An 18556-nucleotide genomic window follows, 5' to 3' on the forward strand; every position below is an offset into this window, starting at 1 on the left:
TCCCTACACAGATGAAAAGGGATTCTCTTGGTATACCACGTACTTAAAAAACTAGAGAGCAAAGCTCTGTTGTAATCGGAGTCTTTTTTTTCTCAGTATCACCATGACTTGGGATTGCACAAAGCAAACATTGCTATCAGTCAAGTGTGACTCCTATGAAGTTTATGCATTGAAGATGGTAGTGAAAGATTGGGGGAAATGCAGCCTTGCATAGTAATTTTTCAAGAAACAAAGGGACTGAATCAACTGAGTTCAAAAGTCAAACGAGTTCCTGTAAGCCCTTTTGTGAAAACTCCCAGATAAAATCTGTGTAACTTCTCTCTTGTAAATCACTCTCCTGTCTCTGCTGGTGTGTGCCACAGCTGTTACTTTTCCTTCGTATATCAAGGTTATTTCTTTAATTCCAAGCAAGACTGGGAAGGGAACAATGTTGTTTGATTTTACAAGGCTGGTCAAGAGATAATGCAGAATTTATCCTTTAAAGGTTCAAAGGGAATAACATAAATTAATCTGTCCATTGTCAGATATCCTTGGATAACGATGTCGCAGACAAATAAAACAATAAACATTTCTTACCAAGAAAAAAACCAAACACGTTTAAATGCAAAACTTTTCTCGACATCTTCTAAAGATGGACATTTCCCAAATTCCAACCTCTTTCTCACTGCTCTGTGTTAACTGGGAATAAGGCATTCAAAGTTATTTCTATAACTTTCAGCAGGTATATTTCTTGTTTTAAACAGTAGGAAGTCCCATCTTTGAACACGACATTCAGTCTCTGTGATGGGCTAATTACTGTTCTAAAAAGGACCAAGACTGCATGGAAAAAAGCAAAGTAAATCAAACTGAATGCGTCTCCCCCTCTTCCCAGCTACTCAGGAGTCCTCCCCACTCCCTGCACAGATCGTGTAGAACCCCTTGGTTCAGTGCATAACCCCAAAATCCTTTTGGGGTGTTTTCCTTTTGCTATCCACAGTAGTAAAAGAGGAAAATGACAGTGCTGAGGGTCTCTGTTTAAGAGGAAGGTTTCTATGGATGACAGCTTGTTCTTCTGGATCTTACACAACACAGATCATCCTGGAAAACCATTTCTAACCTCACACCCTTGGCCCAACACTATTTCAGGATGAATCAATTTAGGGTCACTATGCTGGCACTGATTCGACTATCCCACATCTCTAATATACCTGCACCATTTCTGTTCTCATGAATGTAACGGGAAAGATGAAAAGCCCATGTTGTTACCTTTGGCTGGGTAACATGCCAACCTCAGCCTGAGGTGCAGACACGCTGGAGAGATGGCTGGAGAACCGCCTCCTCCCAATGGCACCCATAAGGTATGCTTCTTGTTCACTTACCACACTGGGCATGCTCAAGGAGTCATCTAGGAAGAAAGGAAACACAGGAAAGGAGAGGAAACAACCACCCCAAAGCCCATCTACGTATTTAGAGGTGTTGAGAGTAACGGGATGCCAAAGCATTTACTTACCAAGACCCCAAGCCTGCAAATTTGAATACTTCCATTAGATTGTTACATTCCCAGTTCAGAAAGACATATGCACAAAATCCGACAGGATAAAGAACCCAGAACACATGGGGCAGGGATTTATGCATCATTTCAGCTCATATGGCTGTCAGGAAAATTTGTTTGGGGAATTCAGCTTCCACTAGGGACTAATTCCTGTGATTAATAAATTGCTTGTTAATATACAGTGTTTTCTGGCAGAAAGGTTGTAACCAGACATTTTGCTGGTGTGAGAGACACTGCTGCTATGACAGCAAAGCACTGTTACGGAAGATAAAATACGTAACAGCAAAATGCAGAACTGACACCCTTGAACAACCTTTGGGACATGCATTTTAAAATGTCACCCAAGAACTGGATAAGTTGACTCAAGTATATCATACTGCAACTGAATTATGCAGACAGCTGGACTGTGAGCAGGACTGCTTGAACTTTTCAGTGGTGTTTAAAATGATATAAAGTACCTGGAAACAAATGACTCTGTTGTTGTTTGTACCACAACAACTTCTAATTACAAATAAACAAGTAAAACTAAGGGGAAGTTTTGTGTATTTTTTTTCCTCTCTGACCTTTTCCAATTCTGATATACTGAAATGTTTTACGGCAGCATGAAGCCAAGGCAGGGCTGAAGGGATACTGCTGCAAGCAAACAGGAAGATGGCACTCATCATTCCACACACTGCTTCATCGTTAATCCGAGACTGAAACCAGAGTTTGCCTCAGTGAGTATCTGAGCAGTGCATCAGCAGCACAGTACTGGGTCGGTTGTGCAATGTTTAGTGATGAGAACAACTAAAATAAAGTTGGGCTGAGCCTGGACTGTTTCAGGCTAACTGTTCTTTCCCAAAAGGCAATTCTTCCAGAACTGCATGGGCCCATCTTTTAAGCCTGTTTTTCACCCCTTTTGTTTAATGTCTTCTGGGAATAGCCAGCAGTCCTCAAATACAGAGCAAAGCACCTGAGTTTCAGGCATTGAGGCTGCCAACTGTTGCAGTACCAGAAGACAATATCCCTGCTAAAGCAGGGGGAAGCCCAAGCCTGATGACACATGGGCAGAGTTTTCTACCCTGGTTTTCAGTGATGGACAACTCAGAAGCAGAGAGAAGGCAAAATTCCAAGAATAACACGAAACTCAGCTGAAATGACAAAGCAACATTCAGGCCCTTGCAAATTAGTCTCCAAAAGATTCTCCATCCCATTCCTTCTAAACTGACACCAGAAAGCCTGGCAACTCCAGAACCTGCCAGCTGCCCAAAAGGAAGATCAAGCTTTTGTTGTCAGTAGGTTTAAGGCTTAATTTCCTATTTGTTAATCTAGAGCCACAGCTGGATCCCACACAGCACAAGGACAACATATCCCACATCAGAGCATCTGGACAGAAGCAGCGAGCAGGAAGTACTAAGATCCTACAGGAACAGGATCCTAACTACAGAGCCAGCCACAGCCCCTGCCTTCTGTCATTATGGAGGTCAAAGAAAGGACTGATTGCCAAATGCGTTGTGAGCGCTGCGTGAACTGCACATCAGCCCAGGTCTCACGCACTAAAAATCTGCCTGTACCCTTCCCTTTTCCCTAGCCAGTGCTCAGGAGGAAATGAGGACGTATGTAACGACCCAGCTTTAACACCATGAACTGTGCAGCAACCCCACTGGTTTCTTAGCCTTGTGCCCCTATGGGCCTTTTGTTCACATGAGGACAGGGACAATTGTCTTCCCCTCCCAGCCGTCCTCTGGGGCATGAAAAAAACATCTTCAATGCTGTGGGCTTAGCTGGAAGCAGTTGCCACGTACTTTCTTCATCTTCCTCATCTGTGCGGCTCAGCGTGTCCTGCGAGGCCTGTTGGGAAGGCTCGCTGTCCTGCTCCCAGACTGTGCCAGTGCCGGTATTGGAGCGGGACATGGTGGCCAGGCTCAGGCGGTAAGCGGAGGTGGAGGTGCCCACGGTGCTGACAGACGTCTTCCCTTGGTAAGCTGCGCAAGAATGAGAAAGCCAAGGCCAAGTCAGTGATGGTGCTGGAAATCAACAACCAGCCAATCATCCCTGTCACGTCGGACACCCGATTGTGCCCAGTCAGGGGTCAGGGCTTGGCAGCGGTGACAAACCAGACACATCTGCCCTGGTTCACCTCATCTCTCCAAAATCTCTGGTTTTCTTATGCAGCCTGGTTTTCCCCCTCAGTCTTAGTGTCACATTTTCCAGATCAGCTTCAACGTTTTGGAGCAAGGCAAATTATTAGCGAGGGAAAAAAAAAAGGCTGAGGCGTTTTCTGTTGAATTTGTTTTCCTAAAGAACAAAGCACATAAAATGTCCTGCCGTGTGCAAGCAGGGGCCGCCATCTCGTGGCGACGAGGATGGCTGTTACCGGGAAAAAGCGTCCCCTCATGCAAGAGCATTCAGTGCACCGAGAGCCGGGGGTGCTGATCTGGACCTCCCTGGTAACAGAAGAGACACTAAAAAGGAGACCAAGAGGAGGAAGGAGGAGGCAGCTCTGCTGCAGAGCAACAGACAGACGTTTCTACACAAGCAACTCCAGATCTACAGAGATGTAGGCAGTGGTTGGTTGGGGCTGCACAAGCCGGCTGTGACAGTGAGAGGCGGCTGCTGGGAAACAGGACACAGACTTGGGAAAAATGGGCAGAGCAAGGTGCATTTCACAAGTAACCTGGACTTCTGCTGCCTGTCCAGTGGCAAGGCAGGGCTGGGCACAGGGTCTGATGCAAGGGCAGACTGTCTGGGGGGTGGGTGGGCTACCCCATCCCCCTCCTACACAGCGGGCAGGTCTCCCTCACAAGTTAATTTACAGGCGAGCCAGCTGGCCAGGTTGGGCTGGCGGCCCTTAGCTCTGTCCTTTCCTTACCAGACCCGCTGTGCACTGCCTCCTTCAGGATCTTCAGCTCGTTGTTGAATTCGGCAATGAGGGAGCTCTTGCAGAGCGGCCGCGGTATGAAGCGTCTCTCCAGCTGGTCGGCGATGTGCTGGCGGGCAGTCAGCTCCTCGCGGTTCTCCGCCGGCTGGGCCAGCAGCTGCAAGATTGGGAAACGTTAGAGTTGCAGAGAAGTGATGCCCAGGGGGCTGGGACTGGTCTCCAGACCAGCATGAGCCTGCAGCCGGCAGACTGGCCTCTTCGTAGTCATGAAGGTTGGACTCCAGCTGCGAGGTTTCCACCTGCCTTTCAGGGACAACCTTGTATTTGACTGAACAGGTATCAAAACCTCACTCACATTGCTACATGGGGATGAGGGCTTCCTTACACTAAGCTCTGCTCTCAGACATGAGACAGCTCCTTCCTCCAACATGGCTTAATCTGTCCAAGTGGTGAGACATGGTAGGCTGAATAAGGTGGTAGTCTACCTGGTAAGCAGGGAAGAGTCATGATTAGCTTAAGCCCTGGCCACCTCAGCCTAGCAGCCGTGTCCATCCACAAGAGCCTTGCCAGAACCTTCCCCAAATAATGTAAAGTGGAGTGGTCCTTCCTGACTGTTAGCTGTACTGCCCAGCTCCATGCAGAAGAGAGACTTCTGGAAAAATTATGCCAACCCCCTCCTAGGTTCAGAGCATCCACACTATTTCCAAGTGCTTTGAGTGTCTTTGTTGCAAAACTAAGTCCACATGGAAACCTCTCGGTCGAGCCTGATAGTACTTTACCTTCCAGGGGAGCTAAGGCTGGCTATACTCCATGACTATGTGGGTGACAGCTTCTGTACTCTGTCTAGGAAAAACCCTTGTGATCTAGTTTCAAAGTGTTTCCAGGCCTACTAACTTCTGCAAAGTCACATAAACACCTCTCCAGGTTCTTCCAGGAGTGCCATTTCTCTGTTCTCAGCAGGGGAAAAAAGGCTATCTTGCCCTCAGCGAGTGGTCTAGCAGGAGCCAAATCAACTGTTACCTTGCACTGGATGAAGGGCCGAAGGAGCACAAAGATAGGGATCCGTGTTCGTATGATAAAGTCGAGGAAATCCCACAGGGCCAGCCCTCCCACCTTCCGCAGCGCCATCTCTTTGACTTGCAGGCTTAGCCAGTACCACTGGCTGTCCAGTTGGCGTTCAAAGCAAACAAGGATCACCTTCAGGGCTACAGAGGAACACACACCAGCAAATGGCAGTCAGAGATGTTATTGTGTCCATTGCAAGCACTGAGGGAGGAATGGAGGGGCCACAGTGGGGACAGAGCCACACAGGCATGCATGCATGCACATGCACATGCACACCCACACGCCTCAGTCACGGCTGTCTCTTCTAGCAGCCTCCAAATGCTGCAGGGAAGGAGGGCAACCTTCTTACAATAGAGGCCTCAAGATCAGGACTTTGAGTCCCATTTCCAGAGACATTTTCCTACTTCACAGCTAAGTTCCTCTGTATTTTCTTGCTCTAGCTTCCCCCCTTCCCTCCCTGCAGAGTTCTTCCGTCTTCCTGGAGTTCAGATATTTTGAAAGCAGCTCAGGGGGTGGATATACAGCCCTGGCTGATCAGTCTCAAAATCTTGATCAAGCATATCCACACAGAGAGTCACCTGTGAGCACAATAACCTCCAGGTTATTTATGGGGTAATGAAAAGAACCTTTCTAGCATTGCAGCTGCGGGAGTCACAGCCAAACTGTAATCTAACAAAAAAGTCCAGTAAGCCATAATTCACAAGAGCAATGCTCTGTATTAAAGTGGGCTGTGACCAGGAGTAGCTCACAAGAGAGACAAGAAATCTCTCCCTTTCCATGCTCCCCTGGTCTGGAACAAATAGGGAGGCCTAGGAATTGTTGGGGGAACGTTAACTGCTCCACCTTTCTTGATGGCCAAGACATCTCAGCCATCACACATCTGCATCCAGGTTTGTCTGGATAGGAGGTGGGAGGCTAAATCAGTGGTGAGTTGTCATTTTTTTCATCAGTGTTACCCCATACCTCCGATGTAGGTTAACAAAGATCTGAATAGAAGTCTTCAGGCAAATACCATCACAAAATCAGAAACAGAGAAGCTGTTTGAAGGAGGGCCTTGAGACAAAACTCTCCCCATATAGCCCTGATAATCTGCACTGCTGCTGCATCTCCAATTTGATTAATTTTTTATTTCCTTTCGCCTGTAGGTCATAAGTGAGAAATTACACTACTACCGCACAGTGAGTAGAGGGAATACCAGTCAGTAAGGACTTTGTGCGTGCAGGCAGACAGACTGCATCACATTTCACCCCAGCTAGCCAAGGGCCAGCGAGGCTGTGATGTTAGGCGTTGATAGGCAGCCTGACTCGCCTTTTGTAGCCTCACTGCTATATCCTGGCAGTATGAAAACTGAGTGACTTCTACCTGTGCTGCAATCTTCTCCAGTTGCAGGGCAGACTCCGCTCCCGTTGCAATACATTCCAGAGATAGTCCTGGCTTCATGCTTGACCTGGCCCCCTTGTTCAGGACAAGACCTAAAGCAGCTCTATCAATTAGCTCCTGCCTGAGAGGGTATTCGACGGTGCTATCTACAGTCTTGAATGCTTCATTTTATCTGTGTCTCTTCTCAGTGCTCAGCAGAAGCCATCACTCACCCAGGTAGGCAGCCTGGCTGGTGGACTCTGCGAGCCCTTCCCGCCGCAGGTCCTTCCCCGCGTCCCCTGGGGTGGAGCAATGGGCAGGGGAGCTCTCCAGCATAAAATTCTTGCTGCGGGAAGTGCTGATGATGCGAGGTGGCAGGAGGATATTGATAACTGTCTGGAGCAGTAGCAGGACCTCAGGCTGCTCCAGCCAGGGGCTGTCTGAGATGCATTGGGAGGGGAGAGAGAGAGAAAGATCAGGCTACATTCCATCACAGACACCCAAAAGATCCAGACCCTGTTCAGTTCCAAAACGGGGTGCAATCTCAAATGTCCCCTACACCAAAACTCCGTCCCCCACACCTTGTTATGCTGCTTCTGCTCCTGCAAGCAAAGGCAAAGTTTATTTTAGCACCAACACAAACACACACGAACACAGAGCTACAGCACGAAGAAACGTCCCATTCAGCGGTCTCATGATCTCATTTCTTTTTGACATTCCCCTCTCCCTTTATTCTTTGCTTTCATTTATGGATTCACCAGTGATCACCCTCTATAGAAGACAGCAAGGAGCAGGACTTGTGCCAGACAAGTGGCATGAACTGGGCAGACTCCGATCCACAGGGGCACACAATGTCTGTGATCCCTGCTCCCCTCTGTGGCTTCTGCTACAACAGATTTGTCTTGCCCTGCACTCCAGTATCAAAAGAAGGAGCACATCAGTGTAAGACCTGACTCAAGAACCACAGCACAGCTGAAACAAAGAGAAGAAACAACAGCAACAACAAATTCTCCCCATGGGGCTTTTTCCCGTCTCGGACCCAAAGGACACTTAGCTAACACACTGCCAGTGACAGAAAACCAAATTAAAAAATACAAATAAAAAATCAACGACAGAGAGCAGGGAAAGTGCACACATCGGTTGTCAGAAAAAGGGGAGAAAAATTCTTTTTGTTAAATTAGTCAGACCTTTGCTTCCAGATCCTACTGTGAGCACAAATGGAATCAGTAGGTTTAAAAGCATTCCTTCCCTTCTTTCCTGATTGGTGAATGGGGAGACGACATGGCTTAGGGGGAAATCTTCTTTCAAAGCCTGTGCAGTAATAATGAGAAAGGATTAAATGATTTCATCAGCAGATCATGCACACAAGTTACTACAGGGAATGGCGAACCCCTGGGCTTCCTGTTTACACAGTACAACACTGGCATCGATGCTCTGATTGAATTAGAAACCCTGAGACCACTTAAGCCAGGAGTAAAAAGAATTCACAGAGTAACACAGGTGTCACCCGCTCTTGCCATAGCCAAGAGGTAAGAAGCCCATATTCCTAACTCACAGATATCAAAAATCAGATGTACCCCGCAGGAGTCCTAAGCTCTGCACTGTGAATGGCATCAGGATCTGACCCAGACTGCAGGGAATACAAAAACAAACAGAGGAAATAGCACAAATGACTTGATCTAAATATTCTGCTGTCTGAACATGGAGGTTATTCCCGAACGCTTATTTTGTGTGTCTGACCTATCCCCCTCCCTAATGCAGAGAGTGAACTCCTGAAAAATAAACAAAATGCACATTTACTTCTTGATGCATAGTCAAGCCTAAATTAAAACGACTTCCATCTTTAGAGGTAACACAAATGACTGTCAGTAGAAGTCTGCTCATTTGTAACTCCCCAGTTGCCACAGACTCAGCTGTGAAATGCAACCAAACCTTGCAACCCCTCAAGCTTGCAGGTCTGGGCTGAGAAATGCCAGGAGAAGATGTTTTCTGATGGGCTGTGAAGTATTTCTGCTTCATATCCTGATGAAGTATTAGGAACGTGACTACTGATGGCTTTTTCTGACATGTTTGGTTTTCCTTTTGCTTCTGATTAAAGAGCAATTACCTCAGAGCTAGAAGAAATCGGTCTTTTTTCTGTGTCAGTTTGCACCAAAGAGTTCTTTTGTGCCTCATGCTCTGATGGGCAGCACTGTGTTTTGGTACCTATAAGCCCTCCTTCCCAAGCCGCCCCACTGCTCAGAAATATCTGCTGAAGTATTCAACTGGATGTGCCAATGCGTATTTACAAATGCAAGTTGGAGCTAGATTAGGAAGTCTATCTGTTCATTGGTCACCATTCTGTCTGATTTCATGCCAATGGGGAGGGAAAGGGATACAGAGGCAGAAAGGCTCTGTAATAGTTAGGCCACTGATATGACAAAGGAATAGCAATGAATTCTCCAAAAAGTCCAGGATGGGTTTTTTTATTCTGGACAACAAGGATGCTGTTGAGTCAGCAGCTGAAAAGCCAAGTTGCCCTGCTGTTCTGAGCTGGCACACTGTGTGACCAGCTCAGGTAAGAGCAGAAGAGCACAAACTCCACTCTCAGTTGCACACGTGGTCCCACAGGGAAAGAGGTAGGGTTGTGTGGATGTGACCCTGGCCAGGGCCCATCTCCCCCTGGCAGGAGACTTATGATAACTCCTCAGATCCTGCAGGGAATTCTAACATGCTTGGCAGAGTCTTAAACAGCATCAATCAGCCGAACTCCCGGGACTTCAATGGCAGTGTTAAGCTGATGGATGCTTGCTGTGGACTTGGCCCCAGCAGGTGAATAATGAGCTCAGTCCAAGCTTTCAAAAAGAAGGGAGAATTTACATATTGCATCTCTTTCATTTTTGGTGTACGTTCCACAGTTTTTGCCCAGCTTTTGCAGAAATAAAACAGAGCACCAATGAGTTGGTGTCTCAACCAGAAGCTATAACAGGCCAGGCCACAGGCCAGACACACCTGTATCTGCAATGCTACAAGCCGGACAACAGCTGTGCTGAAGGGCAGAGGTGGCGAGAGATAAGGGCTGAGATGAAGAAGGGGTAATCCGTCAGCCACACTGGAGGGTCCTACCACTCCCATCACCTGCAATACAAACAGAGCACATCACCACAACTGACTACTTGCAGTTTCATCCATGCCATATCCTCCAGCATCAGTGAAATGGAGGGGCCTTCCATTGAGCACTGAGTTGGGGTGGCTCTGGCAGAACCAGCCCCCCTCCAGTGGTCTTTGCGGGAGCTGAGGCCAGTGAGGAGGAGTCTAGCAGGGAAAGGGAGGAGACAATAGGGAACCAGCAAGGATGGGAAGAGTGCACAGGTAACCTGGTACATTTATAAATGTACCCAGTACCAGCCCTGAATGACCAGCACTGGACTGGTGGAACAGTTAGAGTTGGAGGATATGTCATGTAACGACTGTAACAAATAAAAATATGTCATCAAAGCAAAAAGTCTGCATTGAAACTGAACATCTTTTCCCTTCTCTTGCTGATCTGCTGGAAAAATAATGTCCTAAGTCTGACCCAAGCCAGCTTTTGTACAATGTTCAGATGCTTCTCTGAGTCTGTTCTTAGGAATTCTGAGTCATCTCACCTGACCCCACGTGTCTGAAGCAGAGTCACCTGCATGTGACCTGGTTGTCCAGAGCTCCCTGAAATATCAGCACAAGAAAATAGCACTTCTAGGGCAGAGTTATTTGAACCATTTTGGATATGTCCCTTGGAAGGAATTAAATCACAGGCCTGCATACGCCTGTTTCTCTCTATGACTAGACACGTCTAGATGATGGGAACAGGAAGAAGCTACACGACAGACACGTAAGCTTAGGGGAGGTGAGTGCACTCTCTTTTGCCAAATTCAGCCTGGGGAGGAAGGCAGTAATCGGTTTTCTGCCAGAAATCCAAAGGACAATTCAGAAGGGGAAGAGGCAGAGCCCTTTCTTTATATCACCATGGATTATCATTTAGACATTTCCCCACCTTCCTGGCTGATCTCTTTTCACAGAATCACACAGAATATTGGGAGTTGGAAGGGACCCTGAAAGCTCATCCAGTCCAACCCCTGCCAGAGCAGGATCACCAGAGCAGGTCACACAGGAACACGGCCAGGCGGGTTTTGAATGTCTGCAGAGAAGGAGACTCCACAACCTCTCTGGGCAGCCTGGGCCATGCTCTGGCACCCTCACAGTGAAAAAGCTTTTCCTCATGTTCAGGTTGAACCTCCTGTGCTCCAGCTTGCACCCATTGCCCCTTGTCCTGGCATTGGACATCCCAGAGCAGAGCCTGGCTCCTTCCTCCTGACACTGCCCTTTACAAATTGATACCCATGAATGAGGTCTCCCCTCAGTCTCCTCTGCTCCAAGCTCAAGAGCCCCAGCTCCCTCAGCCGCTCCTCACAAGGGAGATGCTCCACTCCCTCCATCATCTTTGTGGCTCTGCACTGGACTCTTTCAAGCAGTTCCTGTCCTTCTTGAACTGAGGGGCCCAGAACTGAACACAATATTCCAGATGTGGTCTGACCAGGGCAGAGTAGAGGGACAGGAGAACCTCTCTGCCCTACAGCCACCCCTTCTCATCCACCCCAGGATGGCGTTGGCCTTCTTGGCTCAAGGGCACAGTGCTGGCTCATGGTCACCCTGCTGTCCACCAACACCCCAGGTCCTTTTCTGCCTTTTTGGGCTCGGTGATACAACTAGTCTACACATGGTACAGCACGCAGTCAGGGGTGCTCCCACAGTGGCGGTAGATCTGATAGCTAAACGTAAAATGCACTTAACAGTAAATCTTTTCCCAGTAGCTCTCCCTGATGTTCCCAGCCAACTGAATATATGAGTGATGGCTGCATTTCAGCACTGCGGAGCTTTCTGCTATTTTTAGAGCACTGGCTAATTCTTAATGCAGGCCCTTTGGAGAGCTTCCTGGTGTGATTCACTCTGCCCCATGCCTGCTTGCCAAACTGCAAGTCCATTCTAAATTTTCATTTGAGCTAACTCCGTAGCAACCTCCCCACGTAGCATCCCTAATTAGTCTGAGGGCCCGGATTCGCAGTGCCCCCAAGTAGCTACCTCTGCTTGAACAAGGGAGTCTCATAGACTCTGACAGTTTGACCTTCCCTGCCCTCGCAGCTATGAGTGCTGTATGGACACAAAGGACAAGAGCTTGGCAAAAATTTATACTGCATTTTAACTGATGTTCATTGTTTTTAAAGCTCCTTAGATCACTGGTGAACTCTGTGAGGTTTCCTGTTACTGCTAGGAAAAAATGACAACATTGACATTCTAAGAAGAAAACGTTATAAAATCCAATAACAATAAAAATGCTAATGCAGCATTTCCCCTTTTATTTATACTTCTTCCACATGTATGTTTGTCCAAATGACTGGTGTTACACTGATATTTAGTTGAGGCTTTGCCCCAGTGTAACAGCTGCAGAAACACTACAGTCTATCACTGAATGACCAGACAGGCTCCGTCTGTCTCAGCTCTCTGTTGTAACACACTCAGAAGCATGAATTCTACTAAAGGTAGGATCTGAACATTGTACAGTGCAAACCTGTACTAGATCAAGCCAGGGACATTGCCAACAGTGGAGTGAATCCACCCGTGTAAAACCCTTCTAACTAGCCAACACCTGCTGGCCTCTGACAGAGCCACCAGGGTCCTTCCCCACTGGAGATTGTAGGTGTCCCCAGTGCCACCCTCCCCGCCTCTACCAGGTGTGTGCAGTCTCCACCACCCCACTCTCCAACTTGCAGCCCTCAACTCTCAGCTCGGTCTGGCAAAGGTGGATCTTCAAAGTGGTGCGTGGGAAGCAACGGAAACAAATCGCTTGACCACTGCTGCTGGTCACTGCATCTCCCCATGCACCACTTCAAAAATGAACCTTGCTATCTCTAGTGTCACTTGCGAAGTCCCCCTGCGAGGGGCAAGTAGGACAGGTAAAATGGCAGGAATGGGAATGAACTGTTATCTTCAGTCCAGAGAAGTCAGTAGCAGGGGAAGATTTAGCGAAAGTTCACGGGGTTGCCGCTTGGCTACTCACCAGATTGACACACACATTGATCAGAGACCTAAGGTGAGGCAGGAAGGATATGATTGGCTGCCTCTGAAGTGTCAAACAAACCCCTTCAATCAAATTGCTGGCAGGCTCCCACTCAACCTGGCGCCTGCAATACAACAGTAGGTGCCGTTAGCCGCGGGCCTCCTGCCCCCCACCAGATGCTCGCAAACACGGCGACCGACACACAGTGACGCCCACAGGAAACGTTTCAGACAGCAACGACGTCCAAGATGAGCACAAAGTGCGCGACAGAGAGAAGGTTTTACCCACACAGCTCAGAAAAGCGCAGAGCCACAGAGCACACCGGGTGTTTGAGAGAGACGAGGAACGGAGCAGAGGGGTGGCGACACAAACCCCCTCACAACAGCAGGGGCAGATGAGCTGTGTTTCACTCCCTGACACCTCCTTCTGACAGATGGCAAAGGAAAAGGAGTCTCAGGTGTGCTTGTGTGGGGAAAAAAGGTCTGCTGTGCCTTGCTCCCGGCTGAGAGTAACTCCTCCAGCTCCTGTGGCTTGGGGGTGTTCTCACTGAAGGGAAGAAACCCCATCAGTTGTGAGTGCCCTCTGTAAGTGATTTTGCAGTCTAGTCTGCTCTGCCAGAGCGACTCCCACACAGCCTGCCCTAAACATAAACTAGCCCAGCAGTACAGGCTTTACCTTCCTCCCTCTGTGCAGGAGGGCTGATTCATTCCCTACCAGCACCAAAGTCCTTCATTCCAGGATCCTTCTTCACTGAAACTTTGATTTTTCTGACCAAAACAGCTTTTAGGGTTTGTGACAGCTGCTGAATGGAGTCCTTCCTAACCATAAGCAGATACAGCATAAGCAGCAGCGAAGTGGTTCACAGCCTTCATCTCAGGGCCTGACTCTTTGAAGTATGCATAGTTCTCATAGTCGGAGTAAGCCAACATCTGACTGTGTACGTAATGGGACAGAAAGACAAGGTTTGCATAACTTGTTAGCTCATGACTAAAAAATACCCTAGTCAGACTCCTCAGTGAACTTCTTAGAGACACATGGGGGACCAAGTGTTCGCTATGTCAGTTCTTATCTTATCTTTCAGCCTCCGCTGCTCCTAAATCTCCAGAATAGTAGTTTGTTCTTACTTGTTTTTACACATATGCTACTACCATCAGCGACTGGTTTTGGAGTGCCGACAGGAGGCAGCACGTAATTTTCTGATGCAAGTACCCCAAGGGATGGCTCCTGGGGCCTGGCACCCAGCCCCGTCTCTAAGAGGCTTCTTGGCCCAGTGATGTTTAAGTGTAGTTGCTGCATTTGGTTCCGTGGCTTTGCTGTATGTGTCCCTTTTTGTAGAAAAAGAGCCGTTTCAGCCAGGCATAGGTACAGGCACAGACAGAGAGAATAAGAAGGGAATTTTAATTTATGAGTATTCATTCCACTTACACAAAGAGGAAAGATCTTCAGGAACAGGAGGATCCCTAAGCTGCCTTTGAGGCAGAAGAAAGTATGAGTGAGAAAAGAAAGACTGAGCAGGAAGCAGGCAAGACACAACCAACAGGAAGGAGAAGCATCAAAATTTCTGCTTCTAAATTCCCTACAAGGGCAGGAGGAGCTGCTTAAAGTAGATTGTTAGCCAAAGGAAAGTGACAGGGAGTGATGCCAGAAAAAAGAGATTATCTCCCTGTTATTTGCTCCATCTTAGTTGGGTACATATGATTCCCACTGAGACCTAAAGTTTTGTGTCTCAGTCCTAATTTCTGATGTTCTCTGACATAATTTGGCTTCTCAGCTGAGACTGCCAGCAAAGTAACTGATTCAAGCAGCTGAGGACATATGCCCATGAGGGTGGCTGAGACCAATGACTCTTTTTTACTCAGATCACTGGAAAAATCTGCAGAGTTGGGAGGTTTTCACACTACCCAGAGTGGATTTGCATCACTGCCGCTGAGGTGAGAGTGCTCCATATTGAATACTTCTTGAAGTCACCAAAGCCTGTACCATAATGCTACGATGTGATGCACCAGACTTTCACTAGCCACTGGCTAGATGCAATTGATGCAGTTCTGCTCCCTTTACTAAGGAGCATTCAGAAGCTACGGCACAGCTTCAGACTGGTTTTATCCTTACAGAGAACATAACAGTATTTTCATGAGGAGGCATGCTAGAAATACTGCAGTTTAACTTGCCATTAAAAAATAAAATTAATCTCCTCAACCCATAGCTAAAATCAATAAAGAGGGTAGTGACATGGTACAAATCTGAAGACTTATTTTGGAGAGAGAAAAATCAGATTTCTGGAAGTTGTCTCTGTAGTTCTTAATAGCCATGCATTTCTTCTCTTGCTACTAGAAGACAACAAAAAGTGCCAACATAAATGCACACTTACAGAGACAGAAACATCGATTCATTTTCTGATACGTTGTAAAGGTTCACTGCAACACGACAGTCTCAGTTAAGTGACATACCCACACTTCAAGGCTTGCAACATCAGAAACGGACCCCAGAGGTTTTCCGTTCTACCTGCTTACCTCAGCGTAGGCATCTTGTGAATTTTATTGAACATACGATCCAGTCTCTTTAAGATGAGGATAAGGGCAGGTCTCACCGCCTCAGCTGTCCAGTCAGTGATGGGCAGCATCTCCATGATGTAGCGCCGGAGACCTCGGCTTTCCATTGTCTGCGTGTCGTAAGGTGCCAGTTTCAGCAGGGAATGGGCGATTTCTGCCAACCTAAAACCAGGGTTTGTCAAGAGAAAAATCAAACCCAACTTGCATTTCTCCATACATACCAATGGACTAACAGATAAAGCTTCAGTAGTCTAGTAAAAAGAAAAAGATGCAAAAGTCAAATGTGCTGTTTTAGACTCTTAGACCAGACACCACAATTCCTGGTCTGTTAAGATCCCTTTCCTGGAATCACTGTTTGTATTCATGTACATCTGAATGGTTTAAGGAATATTTTTACATCAATATTAAATACCCCAAAGGAACATCAAGAATCATGGATTTGTGTAGCTAAAAACAAAGTGCCTGAGCTATTAGTGAGATCACAACATTGCACATGCCTGTGAAACACAGACCTGACATCACCTGTCTGTCAATTAATGAGTGGTTTGGTTTGGTTTTGTGCTTGTTTTTCAGCATCACCACTTTAAGAGGTCTCACTATGAAAATTTCAGGTGTTAGATTTTTAAAATAATGTGCCATCCCGTAGGTTTACACAGCATACACTTTGTATGCTTAATCCCTGCAGCTTTGATTTGTTTCTCCTAACACCTCTACAGACTGTGTTGCTGTTGCTTCTTCTCGCCCTCCCAGATGGCCTCACCGATGTCATTTTCTGTATTGACTGTGAAATACCATGGCAATATTTAACTTACACTTGCAGTTTGACAAAGACCTACTGAAATACTTGAGTGTTTGTGGTAGACAAAGACAAGTAATAAAGATACGTCTGCTAATAAAAGGGATAGAAACCAGTATACTCCCCGAAACATCATTAGACTTTGTAGTGTAGGTTAAAGCACAATCCCACGCTGAGGTGGTGGCCCTGCAAATGCCTCCTGTCCCATCCTCCCCCGTATTTCAGGCATTTACACAATACAGTGCGGTTGCTGCACTGCTGCTCTTGCTTGTTTGTAGCTGGTTCTGATGCACAGTGTCACAGGAGATGGCAGAGGTCATATTCTGCCAGCTAGGTGGCTTCCCCACCCCTTGCTCTGCAGAGGGAGCGTTACAGGCTCTGCTCCTCACTGTAGCTTATTCTGATGTATCAGGTGGGCTTCCAGAGAGCGTTTTCATTCACTCGAGATGAGGGTCTGGATGAGACCAGAAGAGAGCATATGAAACCTTCCTTATACACAAGCATCATCAGATACGATCTAAGGAACATCCAAACCAAGCTCTGCATGTTTCAGACAGCAACATGCAACTGCACTACCAAAAGGTGATTCCGTCGGCTCCTATGAATAATTAAGAGCTAAAAGAAATAAATCCCCTTGAAATGAACAAGTGAAAGCAGAACGCCTGTGCAATACCTCATGTGAGACTTCACATCCAGTAGCTCCAGAGAAGTCACTCGGGGCTCACCAGCCAGGTTCTGCAAAATCTTCAGCCTTGGACCACAGTGCTTGTAAAACTCTGTGCAGATATTCAGCAGTGACTCCCGTGGTCTCCTGAACTCCTCTCTAGCAATTCGTTCATCCAGCTCCTCTCGGGGAAGACCCTGGCCCTCCTCCAGTAAATGAAGGTTCTCCCTGGGGGATATAAAGTGAGAAAAAGTAGGAAGTGTTACATGCAGTGGAACAGCGGGGATAGATTATAACAACCTTTCCAACTTGTTTTTGCAACAGATGCTTTCCTCTGCAATGGAAAAAATAATAGTTGCATCTGCAATCATTTAAAAAAAAAAGGAAAGTATAATCTGCAAGGTCATGTTAAAAATATGAATAATTTCTATGTGAACTATCCTTTGCTACCCTCCCCTGAAAACAGGCTGCCTCTCAGCAACAGCGGGTGGGACCCAGCGAACCTTGAAATCTGTGGGGAACCGTTCATCACACACCAGGGAAGACTGGGTGAAGATTTTACTGTACCTGATAAAGTGCAATTTGGCTCCCTGTTCTGGGTACCTGGGGAAGCAGAAATAACGCAGTTGTAAACAGCAACTTAGTGATGACTTTGTGTGTCTTTCTGAGAGAAGGTGATACTGTTCTAGCTCGGGGGTGTACTCGCCATGTGCAGGTTGGTATCTTGTATCGCTGGAGCAATGGCTACACACAGTGACCACATTGAATAGCCTTTACCTCCCAGCTGGCAGCAAGCAATAGATTCCTATCGTTACTGCCCTTGCTATGAAAGGAAAAATTCAGGCTTAAAAACCACAGCCATCTTTCATGCAATTTCTCTTACTGATTTTCACCCTAGCACTTGTATTGTTTCATGAAGCCAGAGCTCACCTAGTAGAAAGAATACCTCAGACTGGTTTTTTGTGCTGTTGTTGCAATTTTTCTGTTGCCACTTCTTGTTGAGAAAGCATTAACAAACCCTGCACCGCTTTAGCTAACACATCCAAGGCTGCAACCGTGATCATTCTACCATCATGAGCCTCCTGCTGTTGCTAGCAGATGTCTGTTGCAATGATAACACAACAGAAGAAGCAAGAGCAGGAAACCTGGAGCAGTGCAAAATTATTTTGGATCAGAGACTGAATGTTTGATAATCAGAAAGATCTGGAAAAGCAAACCAAGATGTTCAAGTCACACAGCATCAGGAGTCGCTACATTGTCTGTCAGCAGATACATATGAACCGCTCTCCAAAATCAGCAGACAAATAATAAAGCACTACTTTCCGTTACACTGTCTTTTCCTTAGACTGGGCAATCTTGCAGTGGAAGTAAATCACATATATCCACTTCAGAGTTGACCATGAAGGGTTTATATGCTTCTTGGATCCAGTATTGCAAGTCAGAGCTGTATTTCATCCATGCCTGAATCGGTCCTAAAGAATAACCGTCTGATTCCAGGAGTTACCAATCAGATGAGTGCACTACGCATCTACAAATTGACATAATAGCCCTTTGATGATCCATAGAGAGAGTGATTTCTCTCTCACATCAATACTAAAGAAGATAGGGAATAATTTGGAAAACATGTCTTGCCAGAAGGGTGCTCCTGATTTACAGTCC

At 46.9% G+C, this 18556-nt stretch overlaps 1 protein-coding gene across 1 annotated transcript in view; it reads right to left on the reverse strand.

The window, feature by feature from the left end:
* LOC104537904 (protein unc-80 homolog) overlaps window positions 1–18556 on the reverse strand; it is a gene marked incomplete at its 5' end in the record, with an annotated part of 44342 nt that overhangs the window by 10339 nt on the left and 15447 nt on the right. The window contains 11 exons of the mRNA XM_010180923.1: window positions 1246–1384; window positions 3316–3495; window positions 4383–4548; window positions 5412–5596; window positions 7049–7255; window positions 8003–8126; window positions 9807–9932; window positions 12889–13012; window positions 15399–15599; window positions 16907–17125; window positions 17465–17500. Of these exons, the coding sequence (XP_010179225.1) occupies window positions 1246–1384; window positions 3316–3495; window positions 4383–4548; window positions 5412–5596; window positions 7049–7255; window positions 8003–8126; window positions 9807–9932; window positions 12889–13012; window positions 15399–15599; window positions 16907–17125; window positions 17465–17500 (1707 nt within the window). The remainder of the gene's footprint in view (window positions 1–1245; window positions 1385–3315; window positions 3496–4382; window positions 4549–5411; window positions 5597–7048; window positions 7256–8002; window positions 8127–9806; window positions 9933–12888; window positions 13013–15398; window positions 15600–16906; window positions 17126–17464; window positions 17501–18556) is intronic.

The sequence above is a fragment of the Mesitornis unicolor genome, unplaced genomic scaffold (genome assembly GCF_000695765.1).
Source record: "Mesitornis unicolor isolate BGI_N332 unplaced genomic scaffold, ASM69576v1 scaffold12753, whole genome shotgun sequence".
In the NCBI taxonomy this organism is placed as follows: Eukaryota; Metazoa; Chordata; class Aves; order Mesitornithiformes; family Mesitornithidae; genus Mesitornis; species Mesitornis unicolor.